General features: G+C 43.1%; 1 protein-coding gene across 1 annotated transcript in view; it reads right to left on the bottom strand.

The window, feature by feature from the left end:
• The window catches only part of CEP295 (centrosomal protein 295), a 111,559-nt gene that overhangs the window by 67,792 nt on the left and 26,927 nt on the right, over nt 1-16,840 (bottom strand). Inside the window, exons 6-12 of the mRNA XM_040340144.1 lie at nt 15,640-15,756; nt 13,652-13,792; nt 11,517-11,700; nt 9,493-9,633; nt 7,817-7,999; nt 5,451-5,557; nt 878-1,072 (exon numbers count right to left, since the gene is read on the bottom strand). Coding sequence (XP_040196078.1) covers nt 878-1,072; nt 5,451-5,557; nt 7,817-7,999; nt 9,493-9,633; nt 11,517-11,700; nt 13,652-13,792; nt 15,640-15,756 — 1,068 coding nt within the window. The remainder of the gene's footprint in view (nt 1-877; nt 1,073-5,450; nt 5,558-7,816; nt 8,000-9,492; nt 9,634-11,516; nt 11,701-13,651; nt 13,793-15,639; nt 15,757-16,840) is intronic.

The raw sequence follows: 16,840 nt of genomic DNA, 5'->3' as shown, positions 1-16,840 counted from the left end.
TTTAAATCCGCTATAATCACTTAAGCCCCGGACCCTGCGTTGCTTTAACTAACAATTGCGCGGTCGTGCAATGTGGCGCCTTAACAAAATTGATGTCCTTTTTCCCCCCACAAATAGAGCTTTCTTGTGGTGGTATTTGATCACCTCTGCGGTTTTTAATTGTTTGCGCTATAAACAAAAAGAGCTATAATAAATATCCCCCAAAAATATGTATAACATTTCCCCCCCCCCCCCCCTCAGTTTAGGCCGATACGAATTCTTCTACATATTTTTGGTTTATAAAAAAATAAAAATAAAAAAAAACACACACACACACACACACACAATAAGCGTTTGGTTTGTGCAGAAGTTATAGCATCTACAAAATAGTTTTATGGCATTTTTATAAAAAAAATATATATATTTTTTTTTACTAGTAATGGTGGTGATCAGCAATTTTTATCGTGACTGCGACATTATGGCGGACACATCGGACACATTTTTGGGACCATTGTCGATTTTTACAGCGATCAGTGCTATAAAAATACACTGATTACTGTAAAAATGACAATAGCCGTGAAGTGGTTAACCACCAGGTGGTGCTGTAGGGGGTTGTGTGCCCTAGTATGTGATTCTTACTGTAGGGGGCGTGGCCTGGCGTGACACGTCACTGATCGTCGTTCCCAATGACAGGGAACAGTCGATCACTGACACTAGGAAGAACAGGGAAAGGTTTGTTTACACTTACCTCTCCCCATTCTTCAGCTCTGTGACCTGATCGCGGGACACTGGCGGCGATCGGGTCCACGACCCATGCACGTATATCATTGTGCGGGGGTCCTTAAGCGGTTAAAGAACATACAAGTTTAAAAAAAATATATATATATAAGATTCTTACAGCAGGTTCGGTCTCAGGGGCCGTTTGCTTATCCTCCTCTTCCGTCGCAATGTTATCCTGTTCCATCTCTCCTCTTCCAGTGATCAGCATTTGTTGCTGTACCCTGTAGTATTCTTCCTCTAGAGCTTGTCTCTCCTCTTCCAGTCTTCTCAGCAACTCCAGCTGTTCCATCTTTTGTCGCTCCAGGCCTTCCATCTGGAACAACAATACATGAGTTCAGCCTATCTGAAAAAATAATAGATGGCTCTTGTGATCCACTACAAATCACTTTTCAAAGGGGCAGCAAACAATGCTGCACATGTCAAGGACCCATTAAAAATAAGTGACTGAGCAATTTTTGCATATCCAAAGTGTACACTGATCTCAAAATATAGAAAGATTGTCATATTTATAGGTTTGCTCTGTACTTTTTTCACAACACACCTGTAACCAATTCAATATGCTTGCATCAATATTGCTCAGTGACTCTGCTGGACCTCTAAAATAATGAAGTCTGTTTTTATCTGTGCTTTAATGAAGGAAGTGCAGCCTGCATATGCAACACGCAGTGGGGTGTGAAGCTCTACACTATATGGCCAAAAGTTTGCGATAGGAGATAATAGGCGATATCTCTAAGCTTACTGGAAATTTCTAAACACGCATTAAAAATAATATGCCCGGATGTGGCGAATAGGGAGGACACAGCGGCCCTGCTGCTAAGCTTGGACGCCGAGAAGGCCTTTGACCGGCTCGGGTGGCCCTTCCTGTTCGCCACATTGCGCCACGTCGGGATACGGGGCCCATTCCTGAGAGCGATTCGACATCTTTACTCCGACCCCTCCTCCCAGGTCAAGACGCCCTTTGCCCTCTCACCTTCCTTCCCCATCTCCAACGGCACCCGGCAGGGGTGCCCACTCTCACCCCTGCTGTTTGCCCTATGTGTTGAACCCCTGGCGGCTACAATAAGGGGAAACCCATCCATCCGGGGAATACCAGTCCGGGGCAGGGAATTCAAAATTTCCCTGTTTGCGGATGATGTTATTCTCTCCCTGACGCAGCCTAGGATATCCCTCCCGAACCTTCACGCAGAACTGTCCCGGTACGGGGCCTTGTCGGGCTATAAAATCAACACCTCCAAGTCAGAGGCCCTCCCACTTAATGTCCCTGGAGCAGAAGTTGCCCACTTGCAGGCCAACTTTTCCTATCGGTGGAAGACAACCTCCCTTAAATACCTGGGGATACACATCACCCCCAGCTTCGCTACCTTGTACCAAGAAAACTTCCCTCCCCTGTTTCGTTCAATAAGATCTTTGCTGCTGCAATGGAAAAAGCACCATATTTCCCTGCTTGGCCGGATCGCATCTATTAAAATGACGATACTCCCGAAGCTCCTTTACCTTTTCCAAACATTACCCATCCCTGTCCCTTATAAACACCTGAGGACACTTCAATCCGATCTACTCAAATTCACTTGGAACTACAAAAGACACAGAGTCCCTCAATCGGTGCTGACGGCAGCGCGTTCGGACGGGGGACTTGCGTTCCCCAACCTTGTCAAGTATTATCAGGCCACTCAACTCCGGGCAATACCTTCTTGGTTTACCCAGCGGTCCTACAACAAGTGGACGGAGATCGAGAAACTGTGGTTGGCCCCGACCCACCTTAATAACTTGCTGTGGAGTGCGAATGTGGAGGCCCCCCCTGACCGTATGCTGGGCTCCATGTCTCAGCTTCGAAGATTGTGGCGCCGGCTGTCACGACCCTGTGGTCTGACCTCGGAACGCTCGCTCCTGACCTCGTTCATGTATAACCCCAAGGTACCAGATAGCCTCACCCGCCAAATGTCTTACCCATGGACGTCCCGCAACCTATTCCACTTTGGAAACCTGGTGGACCCCCTGTCGCGTAAGCTATTGCCCTTTGCCGGTCTGCAGTCTAAATTTGACATCCCTCGGCAGGCTTTTTACAGCTACCTGCAAATCCGTCACTACGCCCTGTCCATAGCACCCACCTTGCAATACTCGCCTCCGACCCCCTTTGAAAGGATGGTCCTGGCCGGATCGGCCCAAAAAGGCTTAATCTCAGGTATTTACAAGATATTGAATGCTTATCCCCTAGAATCCCTAGGTAAACATTCTTATATGACCCGATGGGAAAAGGCCCTCGGCGAGGTACTACCCATTGAGCAATGGCGAGCTGTCTGGTCTCAGGCAGCAAAGAGTTCATTGTGCACATTATACAAAGAAAATACATATAAGGTTCTCTTGTTCTGGTATATGACCCCCGATGTGCTTCATTCCATATACCCCGCCAGCTCCGACCGGTGCTGGAGGTGCCAGAGAGACAGAGGATCCCTTTTCCATATTTACTGGGACTGCCCACTGATTGTCCCGTTCTGGACTGAGGTGCAACAACTGTTGGGCCGCCTCCTGGACACACAGATCCCCATGTCCCCCAAATTTTTCCTCCTGGGCCTGTCCCCCCTGAGAACCCCGCTGCCCTGCAGAAAGCTATCACGCCACATCCTCACGGCTGCCCGATGCCTTATAGCTCTAAATTGGAAGAAGTGCTCTCCCCCTGACCCGGGGGCCCTGTACGCTAGGGTTAAAGATGTAGAGCTGATGGAGAGGATGACGGCCAGGATACAGGACAAGTTGGAGGCCCATGACGCGGTCTGGGCACCTTGGCGACTCCGGGAGGACACACCGTGACCAGGTGAATGAGTTAACTCGATGACCCTTCCCCTTTCTTACCTCCTCCCCTCTATTTCTTTTCTACCCCTTCTTTTCCTCTTCTTCTCTTCTGGGGGTACCCCTGTGGCCCCTTCCATGCTCGTTATTTTGCAGTACATGTAAGCACATCGATGTGATATGGTTTTCTCACCTTTAGCGTTGTGTTAGCTATGACCTAGACTCATGCAAAAGGCCTGTGTCATGTATCACTTAACTACATACCATGCAGGCAGTTGCGTGCCTTATACCACTGTTTACCTGTATGCTGTGACATATGCTCTTGTATACTGTATGCTTCCTATTTTTCTCTTCATTTATTCAATAAAACGTTATTTGATAAAAAAAAAAAAATAATATGCCCCCTTAACCCCTTCACGCTAACAGTATGCAAATATGCGGCCTCACTGGACTGGGTTTTTTCCCCCTTGAGGCTGCATATCTGCGGATCCGTCTTTGTGCTAGGAGCAGGCTGCACACTGTGCCCACAGCACAGAAACCGGGGTCTCAGCAGGACCCCTGGGTACCGTACCAACAACCATAGCCTCTGACTGACCAGAACAGTGATCAGTCACTATAAGATTGTATGGTGTAGCATTAAAGTGGTTGTAAAGGCAGAAGGTTTTCTATCTTTCTATCACATTCTGTGTGCAGCAGCCCCCCTAATACTTACCCGAGCCCCATCTCGATCAAGCAATGTTACACAAGAGACTCGGCTGCCGAAAACAGCCTCCTGGTTCTCGCTGCTGTCAAAGTCAGCGAGCCAATGAGGAGAGAGAGTGAGGGGGTGGGGCCGAGCCACAGCTGTGTCCGAAGGGGTGCTGGCAAGCTGCTGGCTGTGGGGGCACTCAACAGAAGAAGAGGATTTGGGCTGCTCTGTGCAAAACCACTGCACAAGGCTGGCCAGTATAACAGGTTTATTCTTTTTTTTAACAAAAAATAAAACGAGACTTTACAATCACTTTAACAGTGCCCTTCACCAAAAAGTATCTTTCACTGAAGACACCGAGTGCCTACGTACTTTTGGACATAGAGATAGGTGTGATGCTCTGGTGTCCATGAACATTTGGCGGTATATGGCATTTCTAGTTTGCAACGAAAACCCTGCAAACAGCGGTGGCACTAGTAATTGCACTGGCACACTACTGGAAAATGCAGTTAACTAGGATAACCATAATGGGCACCTTTCTTCATGCATCAGCTATAGGTTATGACTAAATACAGTCTGGCATTGCTGACTCTAATTTGCTAGCTGCCTATCATGCTCTTCAATGGCTTTATTGCATTCCGAGTCACTGACAGGGATCAAATACATAGAATAAGAGTAAAGAATTCACTGCCCGCAGGCTTGTCCAGGGTTAGTGGCTTTGTAAATATTGACATCAGTAGACAGCCATGTAACTAGCATTTCCAAAAGCTTAAACAGCCTACACATTTCCATGACAGGTTGCTTTTAAAAATTCAACCAGAAAATGCTGCGTACTTATAGAAGTACAATAGTAAAAGTAGTCAAATTCCACATTATATATATATATATATATATATATATATATATATATATATATATATATATATATATATATATGTATATATATATATATATATATAGGGGATATTAAGCAGTGCCGTGCCGAACCGCAATAAATGGCCTGGTCTTTGGCCAGCCAAACGGTCCGGGGCTGAAGTGGTTAAGTATAATTTTTGAGCATCTCACATCCACAGATCAGGAAACAAGCACCTTGTTACAACAGACACTGATTCTTCACTCATTAAATGGTGCGTAGGAACTCGGAATTTTATTCATCCACAGTAACTGCCCAGCTGTGAGCAGTACAAAAAAAAACACAGAATAAAAAAATATTCACCTCCTTCCTCCTCTCTGTCTCTATTCTGATGAGTGCAGCATGCTCCTGGGGGTGCAAAAGGATAGAATTTCCAGCCAGAACAGTGTTATCCGTCACGTCATCGGCTTCTAAAGGCAAAAAGAGATCAAAGAGTGGCTTTACATGTCTGTGAAATAATACATCAAACTGGAAGGAAGTTTCCAAGGTGGGAAGAGGAAAGTTAAATGCGGTCTCTCAGGTTCTTGGGGAAATAAAGTACAGAATACAAAAAAAGTGTGAGTTTATTACAGCAAGCCAGACAGCCAACAGTCATTGCCCACTTCAGCCCCGGACCATTTTGCTGGTCAAAGACCAGGCCACTTTTTGCGATTCGGTATTGCGTTGCTTTAACCGACAATTGCACGGTCTGCGACGTGGCTCCCAAACTAAATTGATGTCTTCCCCCCCCCAAAAAAATAGCTTTTTGGTGGTATTTGAAAAAAAAAAAAAGAAAAAAAAAATCCATCCGTTTAGGCCAATATGTATTCTTCTACATATTTTTGTCTGATTTTGTCCGTACACAAAAGTCGAAAGTACAAACACGCATGCTTGGAATCAATGCTCTCCAAACACAATTAGCAGAAGGTGCCCAAAGGGTGGCGCTCAAGAGCTGAAATTCCTTGTAGTACATCACTACGTTCTTGTTTGTGGCACGACAATTGTGTACCGTTAGAAAAACAAGACAAGATCCTGGCACATGCCCTTTGGACAAAAATCAGACATATGGTAGGCCAACAATCGTACCATGTGTGTACGAGGCTTTAATCCTTAGTGTTCAATATTGAGTTGGTCCACCCTTTGCAGCTAGAACAGCTTCAACTCTTCTGGGAAGGCTGTCCACAAGGCTTAGGAGTGTGTCTATGGGAGTGTTTGACCATTCTACTAGAAGCACAGTTGTGAGGTCAGGCACTGATGTTGGATGAGAAGGCCTGGCTTGCAGGACCAACTCTAATTCATACCAAAGGTGTTCCATCAGGGTTGGGATTCAGGCCAGTCAAGTTCCTCCACCCCAAACGCTCTCATCCATGTCTTTATGGTGTGCAGTCATGTTGAAACAGGAAGGGGCCATCCCCAAACTGTTCCCACAAAGTTGGGAACATGAAATTGTCCAAAACGTCTTGGTACGCTGACGCCTTAAGAGTTCCCTTCACTGGAACTTAGGGGCCAAACCCAACCCCTGAAAACAGCCCCACATTATAACCCTCCCGCCACAAAATGATTTATTTTAAATCAAGTTGATTTAAATCATGATTTAACCCACTTGCTTACTGGGCACTTAAACCCCCTTTCTGCCCAGACCAATTTTCAGCTTCCAGCACCAAATTACAAAACCTTTTAATTTGGGTACAGTGTTGTATGACAGTATCAAAGTGTCACACTTTGATACACTGTACCCAAATTAAAAGTTTTTTTCCCCCACAAATAGAGCTTTCTTTTGGTGGTATTTATTACAATGCTGGGTTTTTTGCTTTTTTGTTAATAAACTGAAAAAAAAAAAAAGAGAAGGTTTTCTATTTTGGTATAACATTTTGAAAACAGGTATTTTTTCCTCCTTCATTGGCAGACACTGAGAAGGCGGCACTAGCAAACACAGATATGCACTGGCAGGTGGCACTGGTTGGCACAGATATGGCTGTGCCTGTGCCTCTTGAGGACCGATGTCCCTTTCACAAAAGCCATGGATCAGCTTTTTTCTTGCTGTCAAGAGTGAAAAAAATAAAATGAAAAAAAAAAAAAAAACAACGATTATCGATCTTCTGTTTACATCACGTGATCAGCTGCCATTGGCTGACAGCTGATCATGTGGTAAGGGGCTGGGATCACAGACACACACACACACAACCCTACTGCATAGAGTCCTGACCTCAACACAATAGAACACATTTGGGATGAATTAGTGCCGATACTGCGAGCCAGGCCTTATCCATATCAGTGCCTGACCTCACAAATGCACTTCTGGAAGAATGGACAAACATTCCCATAGAAACTCCTTAACCTTGACAGCCTTCCCAGAAGTGTTGAAGCTGTTATAGCTGCCAACTCAATATTGGACCCTACGGATTAAGACTGGAATGCCATTAAAGTTTGTTTGTGTAACAGCAGGTGTCCCAATACTTTTGACAATATAGTATATATACACACACACACACACACACACACACACACACACACACCTGCATACTTATTAAAAAAAAAAAAAATCACTGCACAGGAGGTGTGTGGGCATATAGATGCTAGGTTGGTTGCTCTCTGCTGAGCCATAACTGTAATTGCTTAGTGCTTTGCCAAGCTGGGAGGACCAGCTGAACCACCAATGATACTTAATGATGTAGACAGGTATAGATTACCTTTAGCATCAGGCTGGTTATCCTCCAATTCAACATGTGCTGCATTCTCCATTGGCAATGATCCAGACTCCAGAGTGTCACTTGCTGTCTCTGCATCGCTCTTAGCACTCCACTGGTCCTTCTGTGTTCTTATCCGGTTCAACAATCTTCTCAGCAGCAGTCGAGACGGAGGGTCTCTGGCTTCTACAAAATATTGCAAATGCTGAAAACTAAGAAAACTGCACTTTTACGTTTTCAATGCACCAAATCTCAAGCTTTTACCAAGCAGATTACAAGCTGCTTCATGTCTGAGAGATTTCTTTTAAAGCAGGTAGGCAACCACACCCACCAGCTGTGGTGAAACTACAAATCCCTTCATGCTTCTAGGAGTCATGCCTGCGATTGTCAGGGTCTTGCAATGTCTCATGGGACTTGTAGTTTCAAAACAGCTGGAAGGCCGAGGTTGCCTACCCCTGATTTAAAGTGCATGTCTGAGTATAAAAAATAAAATCAGTGCATCTTCCCAACACATTTCCACATGTTTTGTCGCTTTAAAACATATGCTTTAAGTACACAAAGACCCTTGTGTAACGGAACCCCAAATGGGACAGGGATTAAAACTGTTTAAGATATTCCATTCCCGAACCCAAGACAGCTACCGACACACTACAGTCAGGTAGACGAACCCCAATAACGAGACACACAGCTATGTTTGAGGTTCCACACGAATAGACCCTTTATTGAGAAAATCAGGCTCTTCTATACAGTTAGGCTCCTGCAGTAACCAAAATGAAAAATGACCCAACTCCACCCACAACATCACACAATGAGCCCCAATACACATCTTTTTGGTAGACATAACTCTGGCTCGTGATCTAATTTACATGAGCTAATTAACTACAGCTGTCTCAGACACATGACCTCTAGACAGTCTGTTAACTTGCAATACACATTTATCACAGGACTCCTTCACACAATACAGTGTCAATTAGAACAAGCCACAATGACAGATCCTCAGAAGCCATCCTAGATTCATTTACATCATAACAGACAGATGGCTGGACTTGATGACATTAACACCTAACAGTATGTGTCCCCACATTATGAATGAGTCACTCTTTCAATTAACCTGTTGAGTTCAGAATCAACAAACAGCAACCAGTTCTCCACAGATATCCTGGAATACATTGTGGAAAATAACCACACAACTCAGGTAGTCCAAGATATTCTGAATGTCCATTATTTTCTGGCTCAATCTGTGCCCAAAAGTGACTCCCGTTACACCTCGTTAATCAATTAGTAAACCAGTGTGCCCACTAATCTCCAGTTTGAGCCGACAATACTGCCTCCATTGCACTAAAATCCCATCAGTGTTGTCAGCCCATCCCAGTTCTTTTCTTCTTGACTACAGAACACCCCCTTTCCAGAAAACTCCCCCACATCCAGAGGTGGCATGTTCCTGCCAGTATCACGTCCAGAGATGGTCTATGGGTGTTACGATGTCAGGAACATTCCATTCACAAGACCGCTAGCATGCGGGGGAGGCAGGTCTGGAGGGGTACAGTTTTGCGATCGGTATTCCCTTGAGTTCTTTCAACTTTAACAGCTCAACAGGTTCACCTTAAATTATATCAACCACATGGAATATGTAAACACTACTAACAACCAAAATGCTTTAGAAGAATTTTCTTACAGACCTTGGTGGTCTTCTGAAACTGGCCCCATTTCAGATGTAGCTTCTGGCTCCACAGACAAATCAAGGTCTCCATCAATACTTGCAACAGTGGGGTCTGGGAGAGGTTGGGGTTTCAGATGCAGGACCATGTCTCCCCTCATTTCTTACAAAGAAAAGAAAAGAAAAAAAAGTTTCAGAACACTGTATATTTATTTAAAACCAGAGGGCTCAACATTTGTTACCTGATGCATTTAAATGGACATGCCAAAAAAAAAAAAAAAAAAAAAAAAAAAAAAGTTACTAATCTCGTCAGAGAGCTCCGCTCAGACCAGTTACTGCACATTTGATGGCCATTGGCCTTTGACTGGTCCCTGGACAACTCAAACTGCAGGCTGAAGTAAAACATAACAAAATAGAGAAGAATAATACACTAATAATCTGGAGTGGGTGACTGGTGACAAAGGGAAGGCAAATGTATTAAAAGCTTTCTTCAGCTCTGTGTATACAATGGAGCATGGGGGAGCTCATATCCATAATTAGGATGGTATTGACACCGCCGCAAATGATCCAGAAGTATTTAGACGGAATTAAGGTGGATAAACCTGGACCTGATGGCATACACCCACGGATCCTAAAAAAATTGAGCTCTGTCATTTCAAGGCCATTTTTTCTAATATTTTAGGGACTCAATGACGGGAATAGTACCACTGGATTGGCGCAGGGCCAATGTGGTGCCCATATTTAAAAAGGGGATCAAGGTCTTTACCAAGTAACTATAGACTTGTCCGTTTAACTTCTATAGTGGGGAAGATACTGGAGTGTTAAATAAAAGACCACATATATGAGTTCTTGCTGGACAAAAAAAAATATATATATCTTAAGCGACAGCATGGATTCATGAAAGACAGAAGTTGTCAGACAAACCCGATTTATTTTTTATGAGGTGGCAAGTAAAACCTTGGACAGAGGGGTGGCTGTGGTATAGTTTATTTCTTGGGTCTAGAGCAGGGCTGGACTGTAGTCAGTGAGAGAATGCCTCAGGTTTGGTGGTCAGTGGGAGTAAAGAAAAAAATTACACGGTGCACTTGTGGTCAATAAAGGAGGCGTATTCGCCCATCACTGTATTAGCTGGAGGAATAGTGCCCCATCATTGGTGTCAGTGAAAGAAAGTGCTGGAAGGAATAGTAAGTACCACATAGTTGGTGTCAGTGGGGGTGTCACTGGGAATAATAATACTACCACATTGTTGATGCACAAAGGGGAATTAGGGCCCCACTGTTGGTGTCCGTGGGAGGAATAGTTTCCCAAGAGCCACATAAAGGCAAACAAAGGGCCGCATCTGGCCCATGGGCCACAGTTTGGAGACCACTATCCTAGAGTGAAGGTCCAAGCAAGCTCCACAATCATATTTTATGTGTTTATAAAACTAATCCCAATGTGTGTCTCCGAGGCCTTATTCACACAAGTGCTGTATACTGTGATTGGGGTGTTTGTTTATGCAATATGAGATGCCAAGTGCTGCACGCAGGCAGTCCATATGAATGTATGGGAATGAAGCAGCTGCATTGACACTCACATTCTCATGCACACCTGCATGCCAGCCAAATTAGTGGCCGTTAGAGCAGCCGCTGCATCCCCATATACTTACATTGGTTGCCTGCAAGCAGCACAAGCTGCATCAACACACGTTCCATTCATGGTCTACAGCACCTATGTGGAGGCGGCCAAAAAAAAACTCCTTCTGCACAACCAAAATGCCACTGGTGTCACATGTGTGGCAAGTGACAGCATCTTACCTTCTTCCATGGACATCCACTTCCCATACCACACTATGTGGACTGGCAGTCACCCAAAGAATTTTGATTTTGTTTCAGCAACACATTATATTTATCATTTCCATCATAAAATTATATGCTGAAACACTTTTGAGTATTCATAAAAAAATGCACAAAAATGTGGGTCTGTCAACTCATCTGATATACATCTGCTGAATACATTAATATAAGAGTGTTTAGGTTAGTTTATAGGATGAGGGGTTATTCTTACTGGTGCCTTTGGTGTACATGTCCTCAAAGGCAGACTCCAGTTCCCTCTGCCAATCCTCCTTGATCTCTGCCCGTCGGTAGGCCGGCTCAAACAACTGTGGAGGCATCTGGGAAACAATCTGTCTTCTACGACCAAGATCTTCCTGCTGCATCTGCTCCAGCTCTTTCATTAGCCTGTCCCGATCCTAGAGGTAAGCATTATCAGTACATCTCATTTATTAACGTCTGGCCAAAGCGAACGCAAATGTTTTGTCATATAAAAAAAAAAAAAAAAAACCACAAGTCCATCTAGATCAACCATAAAGTAAATAAAAAATATTGTACAATCCCATATACCCACAGTTGATCCAGAGGAAGGTGAAAAACCCCAGCAAAGCATGATCCAATTTGCTACTGCAGGGAAAAAAAAAAAAATCCTTCCCTGGATCAGCTTTTACCTATAAAATTTTAGTACCCAGTTATATTATGTACATTAAGGAAATAATCCAGGCCTTTTTTCAAAAGCAATCTCGCGTGCTGGCCAGAACCACCTCTGGAGGGAGTCTATTATTCCACATCTCTTTCTGTGAAGAAAGCTTTTCCGTATTTGGAGATGAAATCTCTTTTCCTCCAACAGTGCACCCTTGTCCTCTGACTGTTAAGTGAATAACTCAACACCAAGTTCACTATGTGGACCCCTTATATATTTGCACATGTTGATCATACTCGTCCTTCATCTCCTCTTCTCAAAAGAGAATTCAGTTCTTCTAATCTTTCCTCAAAGCTGAGCTCCTCCATGCCTCTTATCAGTTTGGTTTCCCTTCTCTGCACTTTCTCCAGTTCCCTGATATCCTTTTTGAGAACTGGTGCCCAAAACTGAACTGCATATTCCAGATGAGGTCTTACTAATGATTTGAACAGGGGCAATAAAAATACCTGTTGATCCCATCTAAAGTCCCGCAGCATCTAATTAAACTCTTCAAGCTTAAGGCTCCATTCACACCTAGGCGATTTGAATCGCCATGGTTCTTCCCACAATTTCAATATCGCAGAAAAACATGGGACGAGTTTGCGATGCCATTACTTCTTAATGGCATCACAAAGCAATTTTGCCGTGATAAATCACACTGCAATCACGGGATAAACAAAATAAACATGCAATGCTTGTTACTCAGAAAAGGAGGAGCTTCTTGTGGGTGAAAGTGGCGCGTGTTGCCGCGCAAACGACCGTGGCATAAATCGCACAGCGATAGGGTGACATTAAGAAGCGGAAAAAGGCATCGTAAACTTGTCCCGCGTTGTCTCGATTCTAGAATCGCAAGTAGAATCAAAGCTATTCTGCCTGTGTTTCAAATTGCCTAGGTGTGAATGCAGCCCTAGGGTTTTTCCCCCCCCCATAGGAAAATCGCAGCGATACCACATATGCAACGCTGTATCCTGGCCTATGCCAACTAGGGCAGCACTTTGCAGGGGGCAGCACAGAAAGTGTCCCCGCTGGCTTGTGCTACACTGTTGGTGTAATGCAAGCCTAATTTTGACAGTCCTATCATCCTGGACCACAAACCTTCCTCACTGTGCTATATGTTTTCTGCTGTACCATTGGCATGGTTATATCTTCTTAGTCCTCTCCATAAAATGATCCATAAAATGATCAGAAATTTGTGTTTCAAGTAGAACTATAAGCAACACTTTTTTTTCCATTTTTGGATAGATTAAGGGAGGGTTATAGGGGCTGTCAGTTTATTTTATTTTTTTAAATTAGGGGTTGCACGAGTTTAGTCAGGCCTAATACACCACTGCACATGTGTACGTTTTTGGGCTGTACCACGGGTACATACAATTAATAACAATAGTGCACATTTTTTCTTTTTTTTATCCTACCTAAAAAGACACTAACTGGCAATAGCAAAAAAAAAAAAAAAAAAAAGAAGTATTTAACATTAATGTAGTCAAGTATAATTTACAGTTAGGCAGTCGGCAAGGTTTTCTTCAAAGACCTTCCATAAATGCTCAGAATTCTGTATATTCACATAAAGTGAGTCACAAATTATTGCTGAGCCAAAGGCTTTTGAATAGAACACAGATTTAATTTTCTAGAGGATTATAACACACTGCAATACAAAGTAAATAAAATCAAAATAAAACCATATTACTCACCTCTGTTAGATGCACCATCTTTAAAGCATAAGATCCACGAAGTGCCGCCTTCTCCATCTGTTCTCGCTTCTCACGCTCGTCCTCTTTCTGAAGTGCGTCCAGACGCTTTGCTTCCTCAACTGCGGCTGAACGGGCATCAGGCTGGTAAAAGACACAAGATCATCATAAGTGTCAGCTGCTTACATGGGAAGACAGTAAAAAGGAAATGCTGCAGAGTCTAACCTAAATCCTTCATTAGCTGTCATGAGCAACAGCACTTGTTTGCAAAAGTTTATTTAAAGGGGTTGTAAAGGAAAAAAGTATTTCCCTAAATAGCTTCCTTTACCTTAGTGCAGTCCTCCTTCACTTACCTCATCCTTCCATTTTGCTTTTAAATGTCCTTATTTCTTTTGAGAAATCCTCACTTCCTGTTCTTCTGTCTAACTACACACCGTAATGCAAGGCTTTCTCCCTGGTGTGGAGAAAGCCTCTTGAGGGGGGAGGGGCAAGCAGGAGTGTCAGGACACACTCTACAGATAGAGAAAGGAGCTGTGTGTTAGTGGGCGTTCTGACACTCCTGCTCGCCCCCTCAAGAGGCTTTCTCCACACCAGGGAGAAAGCCTTGCATTACTGTGCGGAGTAACAGACAGAAAAACAGGAATTGAGGATTTCTCAGGAGAAATAAGGACATTTAAAAGCAAAACGAAGGATAAAGGTAAGTGAAGGAGGACTGCACTAAGGTAAGGTAGCTATTTTTTTAATCAAAGTATTTTTTATTGAATACAAGAGATACATACAAAAAATATAATCAAACAGTGGTACATCCCACCCCCTATCCTCCCCTATCTTAGCAACATAAGAAAAATAAAAGGAAGAACACAATGAGAGGCGAATGAAATATATAAAAAGGGGAGATAGCCACATTCTAGATACAGGTATCAGGAGCCTTAAGCCATCTGTCCCAATTTTTTTCGTATTTGGATGAACATCCCCTGTGAGTGTATATAAGTTTCTTATATGGCAAAACCGCATTAATCTCTGCAATCCAGTGCGAGAACACAAGGGGATCAGTTCTCATCCACACTCTGGCAATGTAAAAAAATAAAAATAAAAAAAAAGTTGTCTCTTTTGGACAGAGTGGAGAGGGATTAGAACATCTGCCAGTCTTCATTGCGGTCTGTGCCCCTGTTAAGGGGTTGTAAAGGTTAGTTTCTTTTCACCTTAATGCATCCTATGCATACAGCCGCTGGCTGAATCACGGGAGCGCATCTGCAAGCCAACCCCCCTGGGAGAGCGCTTCCCACGAAGGGGGTTTAGCTGATGCGGGGAGAAGCCGAGACAGCCGCCAAGGGACCCAGAAGACGAGGATTAGGAGCACTCTGTGCAAAACGAGCTGCACAGTGGAAGTATAACATGTTTGTTATTTTATTTTTAAACGGGAACCTTTAGTGTCCCTTTAAGGAGATTCAGCCTCTCTCTATTTGTCCTGTTTACCATTACAAGTAACAGAAAAAAAAAAAAAAAAGACAAATTTTGGGTTGTCCCCAGAAGGGAACAAATTCAATGAGGATACTAGTTCTGGTAACCTGGGGGTCCCAGAGGAATTCCCTTAAATGTGCAAGGATTTAGTCTCACGTCCTGTCCCATAGCCAAGCAGGAAGTAAAGGAAAATCTCTGCATTGGGACACAGATGGAGGGGAAAAAATAAAAATATATATATATATATATATATATATATATATATATATATATATATATATATATATTTATATATATATTTATATATATATTTATTATATTTTTACAGGGGTTTATACCTCATCCAAAATGAAGAAAAATGGTTTTGCCTATACCTCTACTTTAACGGAGAATCCTGAGCAGCACAGTCACAATGCTTTCTGTATTGCACTGGTTGGTTTGCAGATTTTTGCCTACGGATTACACTTTATTTTCCAGGAGAGCAAGCATGGGATAAAAACCATGTTGGCATAATGTGCATTTCACGTCACCTGCTCAGTATCCATTTCTCGATCCACGTAGGCTTCAGGCAAGTGGTAGTGAGACACAGAGAAGCTGTTTACATTGCAGAGTTTTACCAATGGCGGCCTTTTCACAACTTCAAGATTCTGTAATAACAGAGAACATCCAGTCAGCTATAGCAATCATTTCAAAACTAATCATTATTTTAAGTTACTAGCACATTAGCGTGTCACTGAAGTCACGCAATTTCCACTTTTGGTAGGACTTCTGGTGCAATTATGATTCAACGTTTCATTATATGGATCAAAGTCGCACAAAAGTAGTGCAGGTTGCAGTGATTTGAACGGGTGGCATGTGATTTGTCATGTGAGTTTGAAGTCCAAAGTGGCATGACAAATCACACAAGTGTAAATGAAGCCTTACAGAAACATCAGATGATACACACTTTTTGTTAAGACAAAAACATTATCTTACATTTCTGACCAAAGCAAACAAAGTAGAAATATTTAAAAAAAAAAAAAAAAAAGAAGGAGGAGCTAATCTTATTTTAGAGACAAGTTAAAATACTTAAAGGCTTACAATTCACATCAGCTTGTTCAATATCTACACCTTAGCCAATCAAAATACAAGGATTAGAGGAGTAGTTATCGGCACTCCCTGGCATACCTGAATATCCGTGACTGTATTCTCTTCCTACTTATCAATGACAGTGTAAAAAAAAAAAAAAGCACAAATACTGTATGTGCAAAGTAAATAAAGCAACATTCCAAAATTGTATGTTACAAAAAGTTTATATGGATCACATGCTTGTTGAATCAACATAAGTTGAATACAGAAATGTTGGCTTACTGTAAAGTATGTCCATGTACAGTATAGAATGCACTCAATACTTGGGCGGGGCTCCTTTTGCATGAATTACTGCATCACTGCATGGCAGACTATGAGCCTGTGGCACTGCTGAGGTGTTATGGAAGCCCAGGTTGCTTTAATAGCAGCCTTCAGCTAGTCTGCAATGTTGGGTCTGGCGTCTCATCTGCCTCTTGCCAATACCCCACAGATTCTCTATGGGGTTTAGGTCAGGCGAGTTTGCCGGCTAATCAAGCACAGTTATACCATGACCCATGAACCAGGTATTGGTACTTTTGGCAGTGTTGGCAGGTGCCAAGTCCTTCTGAAAAACAAAAATCAGCATCTCCATAAAGCTGATCAGCAGAGAGAAGCATGAAGTGC

This window comes from Rana temporaria, chromosome 2 (genome assembly GCF_905171775.1).
Source record: "Rana temporaria chromosome 2, aRanTem1.1, whole genome shotgun sequence".
Classification (NCBI taxonomy): Eukaryota; Metazoa; Chordata; class Amphibia; order Anura; family Ranidae; genus Rana; species Rana temporaria.
The sequence above is the reverse complement of the archived record's forward strand: the minus strand, read 5'-3'. Positions and strand labels throughout refer to the sequence as shown.